The 17,168-nt window shown below is 42.5% G+C and overlaps 4 protein-coding genes across 8 annotated transcripts; 2 read left to right on the plus strand and 2 right to left on the minus strand.

Moving 5' to 3' along the window:
* The first annotated feature begins 378 nt into the window (after positions 1-378).
* Positions 379-4,079, plus strand: LOC129584922 (uncharacterized). The gene is made up of 5 exons (XM_055477353.1): positions 379-718; positions 830-1,138; positions 1,685-2,536; positions 2,595-2,695; positions 2,801-4,079. Exons 1-5 carry the CDS (start codon positions 559-561, stop codon positions 3,482-3,484), a joined length of 2,106 nt encoding a protein of 701 aa, XP_055333328.1. The 5' UTR covers positions 379-558; the 3' UTR covers positions 3,485-4,079.
* Positions 4,080-5,082: 1,003 nt separating this feature from the next.
* Positions 5,083-6,018, minus strand: LOC129585059 (uncharacterized). The gene has a single exon (XM_055477576.1). The coding sequence runs from the start codon at positions 6,016-6,018 to the stop codon at positions 5,083-5,085; it is 936 nt and encodes a 311-aa protein (XP_055333551.1).
* A 1,261-nt stretch (positions 6,019-7,279) lies between these two features.
* LOC129585012 (proteoglycan 4-like) lies at positions 7,280-11,902 on the minus strand. Of its 5 annotated transcripts, none has more exons than XM_055477505.1 (7): positions 11,677-11,902; positions 11,415-11,485; positions 8,679-8,948; positions 8,505-8,600; positions 8,167-8,317; positions 7,881-8,002; positions 7,280-7,747 (listed from the first exon to the last, which is right to left on the minus strand). In XM_055477505.1, the coding sequence occupies exons 1-7, from the start codon at positions 11,705-11,707 to the stop codon at positions 7,688-7,690; spliced, it is 801 nt and encodes a 266-aa protein (XP_055333480.1). In that variant the 5' UTR covers positions 11,708-11,902; the 3' UTR covers positions 7,280-7,687. The 5 variants fall into 5 exon arrangements, with proteins under 5 accessions (XP_055333480.1, XP_055333478.1, XP_055333482.1 ...); XM_055477503.1 differs by having other exon boundaries at positions 8,679-8,951; XM_055477507.1 differs by lacking the exon at positions 11,677-11,902 and adding an exon at positions 9,911-10,062 and having other exon boundaries at positions 8,679-8,951; positions 11,415-11,429.
* A 1,982-nt stretch (positions 11,903-13,884) lies between these two features.
* LOC129584837 (uncharacterized) lies at positions 13,885-17,130 on the plus strand. Its single transcript, XM_055477175.1, has 8 exons — positions 13,885-14,322; positions 14,400-14,438; positions 14,528-15,198; positions 15,270-15,560; positions 15,919-16,209; positions 16,326-16,564; positions 16,728-16,917; positions 17,073-17,130. The coding sequence occupies exons 4-7, from the start codon at positions 15,488-15,490 to the stop codon at positions 16,782-16,784; spliced, it is 660 nt and encodes a 219-aa protein (XP_055333150.1). The 5' UTR covers positions 13,885-14,322; positions 14,400-14,438; positions 14,528-15,198; positions 15,270-15,487; the 3' UTR covers positions 16,785-16,917; positions 17,073-17,130.
* Positions 17,131-17,168: the final 38 nt, after the last annotated feature.

Genomic DNA, 17,168 nt, shown 5'->3' on the forward strand with positions numbered 1-17,168 from the left:
ACGTTTACAATATGCAGTGAACTGACCATGGTGAGTGAGGCATTGTTTGGTTTGCGTTGTGTGTTATGCATGTGCATTTAAAGTATTATTTTAAATTTATCGCGTGCGTTTACGCAGAGCTTTTGTTTACTTTGGTTCCAACCAGGACTAACCTTCTAGTTTTTCTAAATAAAGAAAAAAACCAAGGAAAACAACGAAGAACAATGCAACCAAAGCATTAATTTTAATTTACAGTTGTGCTCACAGAGTCACGGTATAACCAGATAGGCCGATATACTAAATTCCCTGTACCAAACGCTAGTCGAAACGAAACTGGACCGGCCATTTTGCGTTAGCCTTCAGCGTTTATCGATCGACCATGGCATCGCTTTGCCTTTGTGCATTGAACACTGCATTCCTGTTTGATTTTTGAGCAAGCTGCAACGGTGGTTGTTTTTGTAATCTAAAATTTCGTCCCCTATCGAGAGGACGAGATATTCTCTATGATCGTAGCCGCCGAATTACAGATCGTCTTCGGGTTTTAATTTGAATTAGAGGAGGTGGAGACGCTGAAAGGAAATGTTTCAACCTGAGAACACGTTCAGGATTCTGGTCACATCGAACCTGCATATTGGGTACGCTGAGAGGGAACCCGAGCGTATGCAGGATGCAGTTAACACCCTACAGGAAATTTTACGGACTGCCAAATCGCAGTCGGTGGATTTGATCCTCATAACTGGTGCGTGGCAAATAGCTGTAAAAGTGATGATTTCGTATTTCAGCTTCGGTGAACTCGGAGCAGATTGAATTGAATATTTTCGTTTTTTAACTTAAAATTGGTTTTTTGCAGGGGATTTGTTTAATGAATCAAACCCATCCAGATGGGCCGTGCACGCGACCATGAATGCGCTGCGCAACAACTGTTGGGGCAACGCACCCGTCAGTGTGGAGTGCCTGAACGACTGGTCTAAGCCCCAGAAAGACGGCAGTGTACTGTTGCACGCGCCCAACTTTCTCGATCCCAACATCAACGTGGAGATGCCTGTGCTGGCCATTAATGGGTTCAGCGATGATCTGTCGGGATTAGGGAATCTGTCGGAATTGGATGTTCTGGATCGAGCGGGCTTGATTGATTTCTGTGGAAAAGTCACGAGCTCTGGTAAATCGTGTTTCGCGAGAAGTAGAAATCAAAAAATCAAAACGTTATAAATCAAAGCGTGTATTGTTGTAAACTAAAAGCAGGATAAACTTTATTTTATATTTAATGATATATTGTTTTATAATATTCCGTGTCGAATACTTGAGAACAAAATCTTCTAAGTTTTTTCTTTTACTGTACTATTTTTCTGTTTTCGCTCAGAATTTTATGTTGCGGACTTATTGTTTTTGTTAGTTGCTGAAGCCTTACAATTAGCAAGCGCACTTTGAAATTCAAAATGATTTTGCTGCAATTTTCAGTTGACTTAGTAAACACTTTGCGACTTGCGTTAACCTGTTCTTGACAAATATATCAACGGCTCTTTCGAACTCTAGAATTCTGATAATTGCTTATGGTTTATTGGAAATTAGATACATAATGCCGCGCATAAGTATCTGCGTGTACAAACTTTCTTTCTACAACAGTCTTCATTTTTGAAACTACTATTTGCTTTGTGATTACTGTTTTTGACTTCGCATTATTAACCTTGCTTCCTGGTGCCTCTAGACTCCGTGCACATTCCACCGCTTTTGCTGCGCAAGGGAGAATCTCTGCTCTGTTTGTACACTCTGGGGGCCGTTCGAGAGGAACTGTTGGAACGACTGATCAAGGAGAAAAACATCAGCTTCTCTCGACCGCTGGACAATGTCGAGGAGACGTGGTTTAATTTGTTTGCCGTACATCAGGATCGCGCCATGAAGCGCAGCCAGAAGCCCACGGAACCCATTACCCGCATTATCGAACCCTGGATGGATCTGGTGATCTGTGGGCGGGAGCACGAAAGCCTGACGGAAATCCAACAGCATCCGCTCGGATTCCGCTATATCCAGCCGGGCAGTACCGTCCGGGTTAATCTCTCACCGGATGAAGTGCCGACCAAGCACGCACTCATTGTGGAGATCTGCGGGAAGCAGTCGCGTTTACAGGCTGTACCGTTGAAAACCGTTCGACCGATGATTCTGGAGCATTTGAGCTGGGAAGTGCCAGCCGCTGCTGGCGATCAGGAAGCAGGCACCTCGGAAAAAAGTTTAATTGAGACCGTAAAAACCGCGGTTAATACAGCCTTGGAGAAAGCTGGATTGGAGCGCGAAGGAAATCCGCAGATGCCGTGGCCACCGGTTATGCAGATGAACGTGGAGATTACCGGAGAGTATTTTGTTAATCCCATCAAACTGGGTCAGGAATTTGCGGGAGTGGTGGCCAACCCGAAAAATATGTTCAAGATTGTGTTCAAAAAGGCGAAACATGTGAATGGATTGACAAATGGCACCACGGAACTGAATGGGACAGCGGAATTGAATGGTACACGCCATGGTGTATTGGAATCATTGCTTGATGTCGGGCCGCCGACAATTGATGGTGGGTGCTCTGCGAAGAAGCCTTTACTGCGGAATCGAAAATAATGTTTTTGTTGTAGATTTCTTTCTGCAAAATTTGCAACAGCAGGAAAAAGAGGGAGAATTTGGTGTTTTACACCCGAAAATCATGATGAAAGCTATTGAGTTTCTTCTGGACAAAGTAAGTGTCTCTGTAATTATATTATTTTATTTCTAACGACTGGTGACAGCGAGCGATGCATATGTTGAGCAGAATTTGGACGTTTAATGAAATCTCGTTGTATAGGACGACAAGCAAGCCATTCCTGATGCTTACGACTGGGAGAAAGGTCGCGTGCGCGAGTTTATCGTCGGAAAGGAAGGTATTAATCCCGATGAAGCCGCCGGCGATATGGCCCTCTACCATATCGAGCATCGATCTCAGGAGGAAGAGGATCAGTTTGTCTCCCATCATGCGGAAGTTCTTGCCCGCCCGCCGATCAAAATGACGGTAAAGAATACCAAGACATCTGGAAACGGCGCTATCCCAGCCATCAAACAAGAGCCTGTCTCACCCACTATGCCAGGTCCTCTACCGACAGCCACGGCGGTACGCGGCCGCGGTCGTCCCAGGGGCCGTGGTGGTGTCGCGGCTGCCCCACCGGCGCGCGCGATTAAAGTAGAAAGTGACGATTCTATGGAAGCCGAGGTTGTGGAGATTCCTAGCACTCCGCTCCGCCGCAGTGGCCGTAGTTCAACCGCCCGCGGTCAGCCCATGTACGACGGGATCGATGGGGAGGAGGATAATGCTTCGGATGGATCGGAGGAATTCCTGCCCAACAAATCCGCACGTACCAGCCGGAACCAGACGGCTGGAGGCAAGCCTGGTTTTGCCATCCGCGGAGGACGGGGAGGAGTGCCGGAAGAAATACCACAGCTGGCACCGGCGCCGCGGTGGTGTATGCGACATCTTACAATCCGCAGCCCGTGAAGACCGTCGTCTCGCCGTCGATCCGGGGCGGCCGGCGACCGTAGCGCCACCGCGGGCCATTGCGGTGGCGCCGCCGGCAATTCGTACGATCAGTCCGCGTGGACGTGTAGCACCGCGCCCCGCCGTGCCCGTTACGGCGCCACCGGTCGCCGCGGCACCAAACAATGGCGTAGTATGGAGAATCGTCAGCACCACGAATGTGCCCACGGCGACGGCGCAGACACCATCCACGAGGCCGATTATCGTGCAGGGTGTGAATACGATGACGAGTAGTCGAGGTCGCGGTCGTCCGCGAAAATCACTGGGATACTAGGGCGTTGTTTGTTTTTTCCTTGTTTTTGTTAAGCACCACTATTGTTCATTACCATTTGCAACTTCAGAATGATGTTTTTTTTCTTCGGATCTTCAGTTACATTAACTTGAATGGGAATTTATCTGCCGTTACCAGAAATTTTTTTGGTTGCAGAGTTTCTGAAGCGCAGTAGCAAATTTTTCACTGCAGTTGGTGGGTCATGGAATGGGCGTTTTCACATGTTGAATATTGGTGTGGTTTAGTGTTTGTAATACATGTGTAATTAAATACGTTGACAATTTGCGCCAGTTACATAAATCCAGCGAATTCTGACGAAGAATGACGTAGTTGTAGAAAAACGGTATGGATTGTCTGTGTAAACACAAGTGGTCGGGACTTTGCGATCGTTGATATTGTTGACTAAATCTTTTCCGATGGCAGACAGAATACCGCAACTGGACTGTGTCAGTTATATCGCAGAGAAAGATCAGGGCATTATTATCTCGAGGGATTTAACTGGGAGAGAGAACTTTATTACGGCGCCACGGCCACTTGTCAGACTGACCACTGAGATAATGGACCTCTCAGGAATTCATTCTTCCCTTCATTGATTAATCATTCTTAACAACGTGTAACATTTAGCTTACTGCCGGTCCGGTCTCTTTGCTCCCTGCTTCAAACAATACACAAAGCGAAAGAATTTCTTGATTTCATGGGAAAACGCACAAGAAAATATCACAAAGGGCTGGCTAATAAGCTTGCGCTTCTGTCGCCAGCCTAATGGTACATAAGCGTCATGAATCGTATTTGTACAATAGATACGAAAGCGTCACGATAAAATGTTTTTCGGATAAGCTTGATGAAAATGCGTGATTTAGCGTATCACCGACGTTGCCCTTTATACCGGATCACCGGTTGAAAAAAGTGCATATATGAAAATTGTATAAGGTTTTCATTGTGAGGGCCTATCGCTTGCCGCTGACTAAAAACGGAAGAATTTCCTATTATGTGTCGAAATGCCTGCGAAATTTGTTAATCATTAAGCGAAATTCCGTGCACTTTTTGTTGTTTTAATGGTCAAATGGCGGGATAAATTAGATTAACAGCTGCATCAAATTACAGCACTGAGCCAAGAGGCAAAGAATATTTTCTTGGTTGGAACACGCTATCTGCTGCTATCTGTACATTAGCAAAAAAAGCAGGTAAACGAAAATGCGATTATCACAAAAATTGATACTACTGTACTTAAGTGCGTAGAAAATCAGAGCAAAGCGCCAGCTGAAATCTACATTTGCAAAATACTGAGTTAAACAATAACAACACTGGCTGGGTCATTAAATAACCCGTTTCGCACCGTGCAAATTTCATTTGTTGACCTGGACGCCGGACAGTAGTGATGTTGCTGCCGCTGCAGAAATAAATCATACACCTGATTATTCAAACAGCGCGCGTAGGTGTACTCGTTTCCGATGGCGCACGTGCCGATCGGCATAACCGGTCCGGAGACCGTGGAGATGGCCAGCCGTGAATGACTGATACTGGGACTGGCGGGAACGGATATGCCGTTATTCAACGAACCGGCCGACAGTCCGCTCGGTCGCCGCTGCGATGTGGACATGGTCAAGCGGCTTTCCAGTGACGCGCGGGATGGTTGCGATTGAAGAATTTCCGACACGTCATGCCACCATTTTTTCATAGTGAAACTGGACGTACGGCGTCGACGCTTGATGATAATCAAGACCACCGCACCCAGCAACAGCACCGCATTCACTCCCAAAACGATGCCAAACACAATCAGCACCGTATTATCGCCCTTCTCCACCACCACTGCACGTGTTTTAACACAGTCTTCATCCAGTTTCCGTTCTTTCCCGGCAAAACGATGCCACAAGCGGACGCAGATCATGTACTCTTGGACCTGCAGTTCTTTGCGGATATGCGAGATGTTCACGGGATACTCGGTGACGTTGGGCTTTAGGAGAACGATACTTTCACCGGGAATTTTTCGTCCGGCCGCGTTTAGCGGATACACTTCCAACAGTGTAAAGGGACAACAGGGAAATCCGTCAACCGACAACGGTGTCATGTTCCAGTAAACGAAAATGTTCTGCTGCGTGGACATTGTCCGCAGATCACTGATTTGGCGTGTGTTACGGGTGATGGCTTGACCGGTACCGATTAATAATCTCGGAGAATCTTCATCTGCATTATCAGTCTGATCCGCTTCGATGGCGCTGTACATATTCGCCTTGTACACTGGACGATCGGTGGACAGTTTTGTGCAGTGAATTCCGCAACATTGTAATCCCATTATAATCGCAAGAACCATCACAATTTTGATGACATCCATTTTAAAAATGGTTAGCAACTTCACATAAATAAAGGAATACTTGTGCTAAAAACACAACCAAAAGCCAGGGCAGCTGTAACAATTTAACGCTTCTTCTGTCACTGGGAATGGTCACTTCCCGCTGAGCGCATGAACTGCATCGGGCGTTTACTCTGACAGACTGCGATCGGCGATGATGCCAAAGCACGACAAAGCGTTCAGTTTGCTGCTTCTCTTGTAAGAAGTTTGCACTCTGTTTCTCTTTTGGCCGGCAGAAATTCCTTCCATTATTATCCGGACGACAAGTGGGAGGAGTGTAAAACCCTGTGATAAGTGGGCGTCGTGAGATAGGGAATCAGACCGGTCTTTAATATTGCCTGCAAACGGTGTGGACATTGGATACTCCTACAGCCTAATTGCCCATAGGCCATAACCATTTACCGGAAGCACCGCATTCTTCCAGTGTAGATACCGCTTGAATCGTAGTATGATTAACCGATGGTAAAAACATACAAAAAATTGCAGAAACGTACGAACATGGTTGGTTTGCTTGAAAATAAAAAAAATGAGGAAGTGGGAGAATTCTTACGAATGTGCCCCTACAAATGCTATAGTTGTAAGAAAATTTGGTAAGTACTGTACACAAACGCATCGCCCAGCAATAATCGAGAAATGTCTTTCGTAGAGCGATAGCAAACTACTGAATTGACTCGTAAATTTTCATAATACTCCTGGACATACATTTCTTTGCGGATATGAATTATGTTCACGACATTGCGGGATATTCGGTGACGTTGGGTTTTAGAAGAACGTTAACGATACTTTCTTCCACCGAGAATTTTCGTTCGGCCGTGTTCAGTGGATAACTTCCAGCAGAGTGAAGGGACAACACGGAATCCGTCAACCGAGAACGATGTCTGCTGCGTGGACATTGTCCGCAGATTACTAATTCGGCGTATGTTTAGTTTTGTTCATAACATAATTATACAGTACTTATGATTACCGACTTTTACAGTTGAAACAGATTGTATATATTCAGATAAGCACTGTACTGCATTGTAATCGTACCCATACTCACTGGTCAGGCCATACTGTAATCTCACTGGTTCTCACTGTTATAACAAAATACGGTACTTCATTTGTCAGCTGAAAGTTCGTACACGCGAACGAAAGATTTGATCTGCGTCTCATTTTAATACTTTCGACTGTAACAGTATACATCTCAACAATACCAATCCGGTCCAATCGGCACACGATAGGCCAAAAACAAAATATAAAGTACTGCTAACAATAATAGTGCCTCATGCTGAAAAATATCGATAGAGGAAGTAAAATGCTGAAATTACGAGCTGACAAAATAACCATCAACTGCATTTTAAAGTACATACATGTCAAAAATCCTGCGAATTTTCTTCACCGTGCAAGACAATAAACGACTGCACAAAATGTGTTCGACAAGTTTTAAACGAAATATAGAAATATATGAATGACTACACGCACATATACATAACAAAAAGTAGACAAGGTAGATAATAATACTAGGATTTGGTTCCCCAAAGGCAGCTGCATAGGCCAAATGTTTTCACTTTCCTCCACGCGTACGCTTTGTCGGAGCACCGTCTCCCAACACGGCATTTCCCTCCTGCAAAAAAAACAATTTCAGAAAACGAAGGCACACAACAGTTATTACGCTAACTACAAAGTAGTATGGTGATTGATCATGTTTTAAGTTCTTACTAAATCAGCAGCATCATCATTAGTGCACAAGCGTATACCTTTGCTGTTCGCTTCATCGTGTTATCTCGAGTCGGTTTAGGTGGCTCTTCAGCTTTTCGCTTCTCAGACCTCAAAGTCCGTTTTTCCGACACATCAATTGGTGCCCCAGTAATGACCTCCGCTGCAGAAAGAAATTAATATCAATAATTCGCTAAAAACCTACTTACTGTATAGGCACCCCAACACGTTCGAAAGTCGACTTACCTATATGGAGCAAGTACATTACATGATACATCACAAACTAACCATGGACTATAGAGAAAAAATCGAAGTTTGTGTTTTTACCTTCCGAAGCAGTAGCCTTCATGCTGTGGTCCTTTCTGACTGGAGCCTTCTTGGGTAAGCTTTCCGCGGAAGTATCAGTTGCCTGCTTCATTTGTTTCGTGTCGGAACGCGAGTTGCCCAAGCGCTTATTATTCAAAAAAGCTTCACCTTCCTAATAACACAAGCAGATTAGCGAAATGTCAACAGTTCTAACTAAAATAAAAAATGTTATAGAAGAGAAGTACGACTCAGTCTGCACGATTACAAGGTTAAACATATGTTCGTTGTGGAAAAAATTAACAAATAGGAGTATGCAAACAATAAGGTTAGCATTTAGCGAAGTAACAGTTACAATGTACCTTAGCAGTGGCGATCATCGTACCGCTCTTAACTGGGGGAGCCGGTTTGTCGCCAACAGACGAGTTTTGATCTTTCGACGAACCCATGTTATCGCTCTAGAAGGTAAAAGGAAAAACGATTTAAAAGAGGTGAATTTACTGTAGAGTAGCTACAAAGCGACAAAAGCCGCTTACGCTTTCACTGATATCGTTTCCGGTAGAACTTGCAGGCTCCCTATCCACACTCTTGCTTCCCTTCACGTCCTTTTCGTTTCTCGTTGGTGAAGCGGACTTACGATTCGATCCAGCGGAATGCGTCGGACTTGGAGATTTGCCCTTCTGAGCGACGTGCTCCGCGGTGGAACTGACGGCGCTGCCGGACTCAAGCGGAACGTCAGTAGTCACAGGCTTCTCGCTTTCGGGAGCACCGGGATTGGGCGCATTCAGACTGCTCTTCGTGACGGGCTGCTATCAAACAAAATTCGAAGAACAGTGCAGCAGACCCTCAACCCAAATCAGTTTAGCGTCAGCTGATAAGAAAAGCGTGGTAAATTTGCACACCACCTACGGGTAAGCTTTATGTAATTGTTGTTAAACGCTTCGCTACTGTATGTCGCGCTTATCAATACAGTACTCGTAAATTCGTAATACGATCGAAATTCGCAGCACCTTCGACTATACTGAACTTCAACTTTGATGGGTACTATATATATGTATCAGCCTAAATTTCTGCTGCTAACGCAACATCACAAAAGCGGTACGCACTAACCAAAAGCAGTACGCGTAATAACTCGCAATAAACGGCAATGCTAAATATCTGAGCGGCATTCAGCAACACCAAACACGACATAACATGTTTCAACCAGTCAAACAGAAATCCAAGTACTTACAAGTTACAACTTTAACTCGTGCAGTCGTACTGAATTTTGCATCAGTCGAAACCCGAGAAGTCGCGATAACTTCATAATTATGGAAAAGGAAGTTCAGATTTTAAAGAACTTTCAGACAGATTTTCTATTGCCCTACTATTATAACATATTTTTTATTATGCGTAGTATAATAATAATTAAAACCAAAATTAAGGTAATAATAATAAAACCAAAATTAAGGTGAATGTGAATATAACTGATTTGGTGCAAAATGAATAGGCAATACCTATAAAAATCGATGAACTCAAGTTATTACAGTACCAGAACCAGCTAAAACAACCTCAAAATAAAAAGCGATTTCTTTAATCAGAAGAAGCTTTTGATATCACACAACACGCTAAAAATATACTTATCTAAATTCCTTCTACACGCTCATGCATAATTTAGATTTCAGAATAAAATCTCGCAAAATTCTAAGTAAAACTTACTAAAAGTACGGTTAAACTCTCTGAACAGCGCCCGTACACCGCCACCAAAATCTGCCATTTACTGATTTACCTCATCCGTACTGGAAGCAATTTCCGGAGCTTTGTCGGCCATTTTTTGAAACTTGAACAACTCAAATCAGAAACACGCACTGAGAACTTCAGAACATCCCGCGACCGTTTACGTTTTCCTGTCGCTGTACAGCAAAAACCAAACTCGGCGAACTGGAAAGAGTGCTTTCTTTAAAGAAACTTCAGATAATCAATCAAATGGGAGCTGCTGCATAAAGACTGAAGCATCGATTTACAGATCTTCGGGACACGGGGCACAAAACCTTAGCGTCGACCAGTCTTACCACAGAACACCATTATAAACATACGACTGTTATGCGCAAAAATCTGTGGCTCACTCCGCACTCGTACAGTGAGTGGTGGTCCTTTTTCACGAACAGCGAAGTTATGCGGTGGCTCGACAATACCACCGTAACAGGTTCAACGTGCTGTTTAGTGTTTACTACCACGTTATTGGAGTACTACGATATGCAGAGTCCTGAAACACTTTCTACTCTAGCAAACGAACGTAAATTACAGCTGCCTACGATACAGATCGACTGAATGAAAGCATACTTTACGCTACTTGTTAGCTTTGAGCATACCGACTTGCTCTATGCGGGCTATCCCATTTCGGCATTTTCCATACGACTACGATTACTTCGTACGGATCTCAACTAATGGTCTAATGCTGATGCCTCCATCCGCCGTATGCGGCAGTCATATTCTATTCGATTCGCCAGTTCAAAATACTATAAATTTAGTACTGTATTTTAAAAATTAACGTATGATATTTAATTAATAAAGTTTAACGCATTCCAAGACAAACAGCGATCTTTTTTTCTTCGGTTATATAATATTTAATTGGTTACAAATAAGTACGACAGAAAGAAATTACTTAACACATATTTCAAAAATTCAACTGCGCTTTATAGAAAAATAATTCGAATTCACGTTCAATTTTTATCGAGTTTACCATGCACATGCACGCCAAGTTTATAAAAGGTCACTGCATGGGCGAAATTATTCCATTAACAGCAGTACTTATTCTATTTACAAAGTAGTACTAGCCACTAAATCACACAAGCTTTCTACTGTGCTTCAGAAAACAATAAGTATCCAGTTTTAAAGAGTATACCACGCACTTCAATCTGCTAAAGGTCACTACATGATCGAAATTATTCTGTGCCGTTAAGATTTACTTACTGCTGTAGCTTCCAGCCTTCCACTACTGACAACTTCGAAAATGAGTTGCAAAAAGCAAGTACCAGAGACATTCGCGACAGCGTAAATTCAGCATCGTCCAGCATATAACAGGAACGTAAATACAGTACGAAGTATACTTAATTTAGTTCAAAACTTCAAGCTTTTACTTATAATGCTAAACGTTTTAAATGCTTTTTCATTTTGACATTGTTTTCACGTTGCAAAATTAAAGAACTGATCCGAAAAGGTCAAGCTATACAAATGCTGCAGTTTTAAACCAGAAATGTTTAAAAATCAGGCGATCTGTGCATTGCGCTTACCTGCATACGCGTGGTACTGGCGTCTTTCCGTTTGCCTTTGCTTCGCAGCTCCTTCTCGCTCTGGATAATTTCTAAACAGATAATTCCGTTAGACTGGTATGTAAGTACGTATTCAAATTACAAATCAAGAAATTCGATCTGGTACAGTCGTAAACAATCCTATGTCTTTATGATTCTGAGAAACCTAATTTACCAAAAAAATAACAAGCAAAGATGACGTTTCCGTAATACGGCATAATTCCATCACTCGTCGGTTGCTTACCTGTACGCGCTGTACTGGCTTGACAAACCATTTTATAATGACAAGTGTCGAAATTTTGAAGTCAAAAGTTGACCACTGAACACTGCTAACTGTAAGGTCAAACAAAATAATATCTCAAATTCAAACCAAAAGGAAACAACGTAATTTACGAAAGACCGAGAAAACAGAAAGCCCAACGAATCTAAACGCGACTGAAATTCACCCACCTAACATCTGCAAAACTCGTTGAATTTGGACCAGAGAACCGACGGGCTTGACTTCTGAGTAGTAAATGGTAATGGGTGTGTCTGGTTCATCCAAGTGCTAATTTTCGGCACCCGTATTGGTTGTCGGCTTGTCGCTGCACCGCCGCTTTCGCGAAGCTTTTCCGAAGGACGTAGCGCTGCATACGTCCACGGGTATATATATATATGTATGTATATATATACCTGTAGGTATGGATCCATGTCGAATCCTATTGTAACTTGTAAGTTTGTAACACAGGATAGGGAAAAACTGAGCTTGTAACTGAGGACAGACAGAACGTTTACTGACAATAGAGAGAAATTTACTGTAAACTCAAGAGACAGAAATGCTGTAACTCAGGATGGGCAGAGATGCAGAGGCAGAGGTGGAGCATGTATGTGAACAGTGAAAGAACGCACTGAATGTCATCGTCAGTTGATCCAAAGTTTCAAGCACTAGTTTTTCGTTTACCTTTCCATAAAACTTCCTAACCAACATCTCAGAAGATAGAAAGAAAAATTTGACGCTTTTTTGATCTCTGATAAGTGTTTTTTTGTGGTGGGGAACCAAGAAAGTTATGCTTGTTTTGGTTTCTCGTAGATATAGCATAGGGTGCAAGCAACGCCTCCAACGGACGGACCTATGCTAAGTCTACGAGAAACCAAAACAAAATTAACTTTCTTGGTTCTCCATAAAAACCTACTTTCAAAATATCAAAAAATTCTAAAATTTTATTCTCTATTCTGAAACATTAACTGGGAAGGTTCGTTAAAGTGACAACGAAAAACTGATGCTGCAAGTTTTGGAGATAGTGGCAGTCGGAATCAGGTACCCAAAGTCGAGACTAATACTGTACACGTATGCGCGTACGCGAGGTGGTTGCACTTGCCGCAGACTATTTCGCTAAAATAGCCGTCCAGCTTGCACTCAGGCAATCTTCCCAGTAAACAACTCCACAACAGAAGTTTTTTGCAGTTATTATGTAATAAAACCCGTCCTTCGGAACAGTCCCCACGGGGACGCCCCGCTAGGGTTTTCTTTTAAACTGCCGGTGTGAGTTTATTGTACGTACATTTGTACGTAGTACTAAAACTTAAAAATTTAATTTCACGGGTACTTTAACTGAAACGGGTGCTTTAATTAAACTTTAATTAAAGTACCCGTACTTATACCGTAGTCGCTGCACTACTGGGCACTTGCTACGTATACCTCCTCTACAGTATGCATATTTCGTATAGACCAGAATTTAAATACTTATTAAATTCTATAAGTTAGTAAATAAACCGACGTACGCCGTACGGCCGGTCTAAATATTATACAGAGTAATGCATAATGCAGCATACTTATTAAACAGATGCCTATTAAATTATTAATGTGATACTTATGCCACTAACCAGGTAAGTAGACTTGACTGTTTTCGCATCTCTGGTCTGGTCTGGTGTGATATTACTAAACCTTAAGGTTTAGTAATATTATGGTAGCGCGCAACCCCTGCAGGTTCCGTGTTATACGAGCGTGTTCGATTTCATCCAGTCCGCTTATGCGATAACTCAAAAAATACAGAAAAAAAATCAAAGAATAAAAATAAAGAGTTTACAAGTAAAATTGTTTCACGGAAACGAGATGTTGACGATTTAAGCTTTTTGCGTTCCAAGGATACTCGTACTTCTCCAGATGCCGCATTGCCTCGTTGGGTCTCGATGCGGATCCGCTGACGGAGATATTCCGTAATCTTCGTGGCTCATTCTTCGCCGGTTTCCTGTCGAGTCTTTTGTTTAACACCGTTACAATGCGGGTTCGAGAAACTTTCACTTTATGCTCATATAACCAATTCTTCTTGTTCAGATCCTAGAAACAGTGACCGGAAACGGGAAATCATTGACTGAGAATCGAAAAAGCTAGCAAGTAACTACCCACCCAGGGATGTCAGTTTCATTGCTCTAAGCTTTTACTGAAACTGGATTCACAAGTTGTTTAGCTTTTTCATCCCAAGAAGAGTTCAATATAAAATGCCTGCCTATGGCCCTATTGATAAAAATGATGCGATTGTAATTTTCCACCAAAAGTCCAAAGCTTGGAAATAATGACTGAAGTTTTATCGAAGTACTGTACTGATTTGCAAGGAATGCGCCAGGGGGTGGCCGGGACTTACAGACGTTTAGTGGTTTTACTGGTTTTGAATTCTAACGCAACCATTAGTGATTAGTAAATAACTTCCGTTACTCGCTGATTGCTTTATACTGTATTCTTCAATCTTCATCCGTCGCCATGCAGCATCTGGGCTCAGAAATTGTGGATGCGCTGAGAGGCAAGTTGGACATCTCTTATCTGGACTGCGTAAAAGCTGCGACCTGTGTTATGGAAAGCCTCTCTGATTTCCTCGCGAAAACTCAAGGCATCATCGACATGGGAATTCTTCGGGTATGTGAAATTTGCTGTAACTGCGGACAAAAGATGCCAAATCCATATTAAAATTTCATGATTTTTTTATGCTGCAGCAACTTCAGATGGACGTTAAAGATGGTCAAAAAGCTTTAGTGAGTTGCACATGATCACATCTACTCAAAAACGTGAACAGTTTTGTCTCGTTTTTAGTGGTTGATAATCATTATTGTGGTTTTGGCAGGATGCGAAAAGAGCGAAAGAATGTATCGACTACCGGACATCGGTGAAAATGATAGATCGGCTTGTGGGTTTTCGTCAGGGTTCCGATAATTTCGAGCGAATGTGGCCGGGTGGAAAATATTCCGCGGAGGAAAATGTCGAGCTTCATGAGAATGCCGCCAGTTTGCTGCAGCGACTCAGGACAATTTTGTAAGTGCGAGGTATGCATCACATTCTCAAAATTCACAATCAGATACTAGGTGATCCATTTAACAGGTTTTTACTGTCATAATAAGGTACATACTGCATAGTGCATGGTACATACTTGAAATTCGCAGATTTTGTTGGTGCTTGTTCGTATCGATTTTTCCCGAGCATGTGCACCGTTTTATTTTTACTGTGGAGCACACTGAGGTTTTCAAAATTTTATGTTTGGTTTTTTTTTGCATTTTGTTTGGGGTGTGTGTTTGTGTGGATTTTACGTTTGTGCGTGTTTATGGAATTTTTTTAGTGTTTTCGTAATTACATTTTTACGTGGAATTTTATCGCTGCTATTCGTCCATTGGTATTATCATGCAGAACCTGGGAAATCCTCGGATTCTCCATGAAGTCATAGAATATCCCGGCTCTGGTTATGCGGATGAATTCAAAGTCATCACCGTTTTAGCGGATGAATTGTTATGGTTGCTGCAGGTTTGAATGACCATTACAAGGTGACCACGGTTGACGGCTGTATAACGAAGTGCATTCGGCTTTTTTTCCAGAACAATGAATACTCTCACACCACTTCCTACTTGGCCTCATTTGACGACATCTGTGATATCTTATTGCATTCCATTTCAATACACACTTATGCACTGGATGTAATCTGCACAAATGAAGTGATTCGTTCTTGTTTATTTCGAATTTGCAAGAAAGTGTTGACATCTGGGACGTCGAACGTTGTCCATGATGTGGAGTGTTGGAGACTGTTGGGAAATGGATGAAACTGACAACTTATGTCGTCTCTCATCTGACAAAGGATCCCACTTTCAGACCCGAATTCCCTGATGACCGTACGTTCAATGTCAGATAACTAGGGCGAAAAGTTCAGGGTTCCGTGTAAAGCAGAGGAATACGTCGACGATATGGGACGTCGTGAATCTATCGCAGAAATGATTAGTAATGCTGATGTTATTTACCAGAGCAACAATATGTTTGAGTCTTGGAGATATTTTTCTCTGAAAGTGTCCAACTTTCGATTTCATGATTTTCCCCGATCCGCTTCCAGTCTTTTTTTGTTGAATTAAGTCTCTTACTTCAGTGTGGATTTTTATCTAATTCAGCATTAAATTGTTACTTTATTTTAATTCAACATAATTTTTGAAAAGTGAAATTTACGATTAACTGCAGTAATTTTGTTTTGCACTTCAGGATGGACAGATGAAGTATTCCCAGATAGCAGTGCGTTTTTCGAACAGTTCGTGCCAAAGTTGGAGTGTCTAAAAACTGCAGCGTTTTCCCGGCTCAAGGAGCAGTTTATCGCCTTGATTGTCGCCTTTTCTTGCCTTCACTCGGATTCCGCTCGTGACTGCAACGAGGGAATCTTGAAATATTTAAATAGATTTTTGTCTTTCGCAAAAACGGATGATGAATTATTGGAATTAATCGTGTACGTCGTTGTTGGATGGTGGAATCATGATGGCGTTGGATCTGTTTTGGACGGTGAGTGGTCAGCTATGTTTTGTTTTGTTGTATGGATTTCCGCGTTTTCTGGTTAGGAATTCCCGTCGTTAATGTGGTGGAAATTTCACAATCAGCGCTGTTTTGAATGCTTTTAGGTACGAATGTTGCGGATGATTTTGGTCTGCAAAGTTCCATGAAACTTATTTCCCGGTTTCTCGTTAGTCTCCTTGATGTTAAAATTATTTCCGTTGACTCTGGCGTCAAGTTCTTTTGCGCATCTGACACAGACCTGAAGGAATGGGAGGACGGATTTTATCTGATTCGAGATAGCGATGTTGTCTTGCTTAAAGAAGTGTGCTCTCGTATTATGGCCGACTGCAGCGAGGATGAACCGGTAAGGTTTCTTACAAATTAGATCAACCCCTAATAACTAACAACATTTTGAAGTGTCAGTGGTCGACCCAGAACGCACATTGCCACACATATTTGATTATCTCTTATATGTTGTTAGCAGATTGCAAGGACAGACATTTAATGGTGTCGGTTTTTCTCCATAGGTCTACCAGGAAGCGTACTTGATGGAAAAGCATATTACGCAAAGCGCCAGATGTTGAAGCATATATTGTTTGTTGAATGGACGTGGCGATGTGATGTTTAGTTTCCGTTTGAAAAGTTTTATTTCGATGTGATGTTGATGTTTTACTTTGATTGTTTGGCGGTATCTCAGTGTACATTAAGGCCTTGTCGGTTAAGCGAATCTCTATGGTACGGTTGCTCAACCACGAGGTGGCTGTATGCAGTGGCCGCGCCTACAGATACGGTGCGAAGCCACCTCACGAGTGGAGTTGCTGTATCGCAACGAGATTCGCTTTGAATTCGGGACGAGGTCTAAATTACTGGAGAGGATTACGGAAGAGAGTGTGATTTGAAGCCCTGAGTGACTGCAGTTTTTTCAGGATATTTTGGACATTATTAAAAATAGTACGCTCATATGGTCA

The sequence above is a fragment of the Paramacrobiotus metropolitanus genome, unplaced genomic scaffold (assembly GCF_019649055.1).
Source record: "Paramacrobiotus metropolitanus isolate TYO unplaced genomic scaffold, Prichtersi_v1.0 Parri_scaffold0000015, whole genome shotgun sequence".
NCBI lineage: Eukaryota > Metazoa > Tardigrada > Eutardigrada > Parachela > Macrobiotidae > Paramacrobiotus > Paramacrobiotus metropolitanus.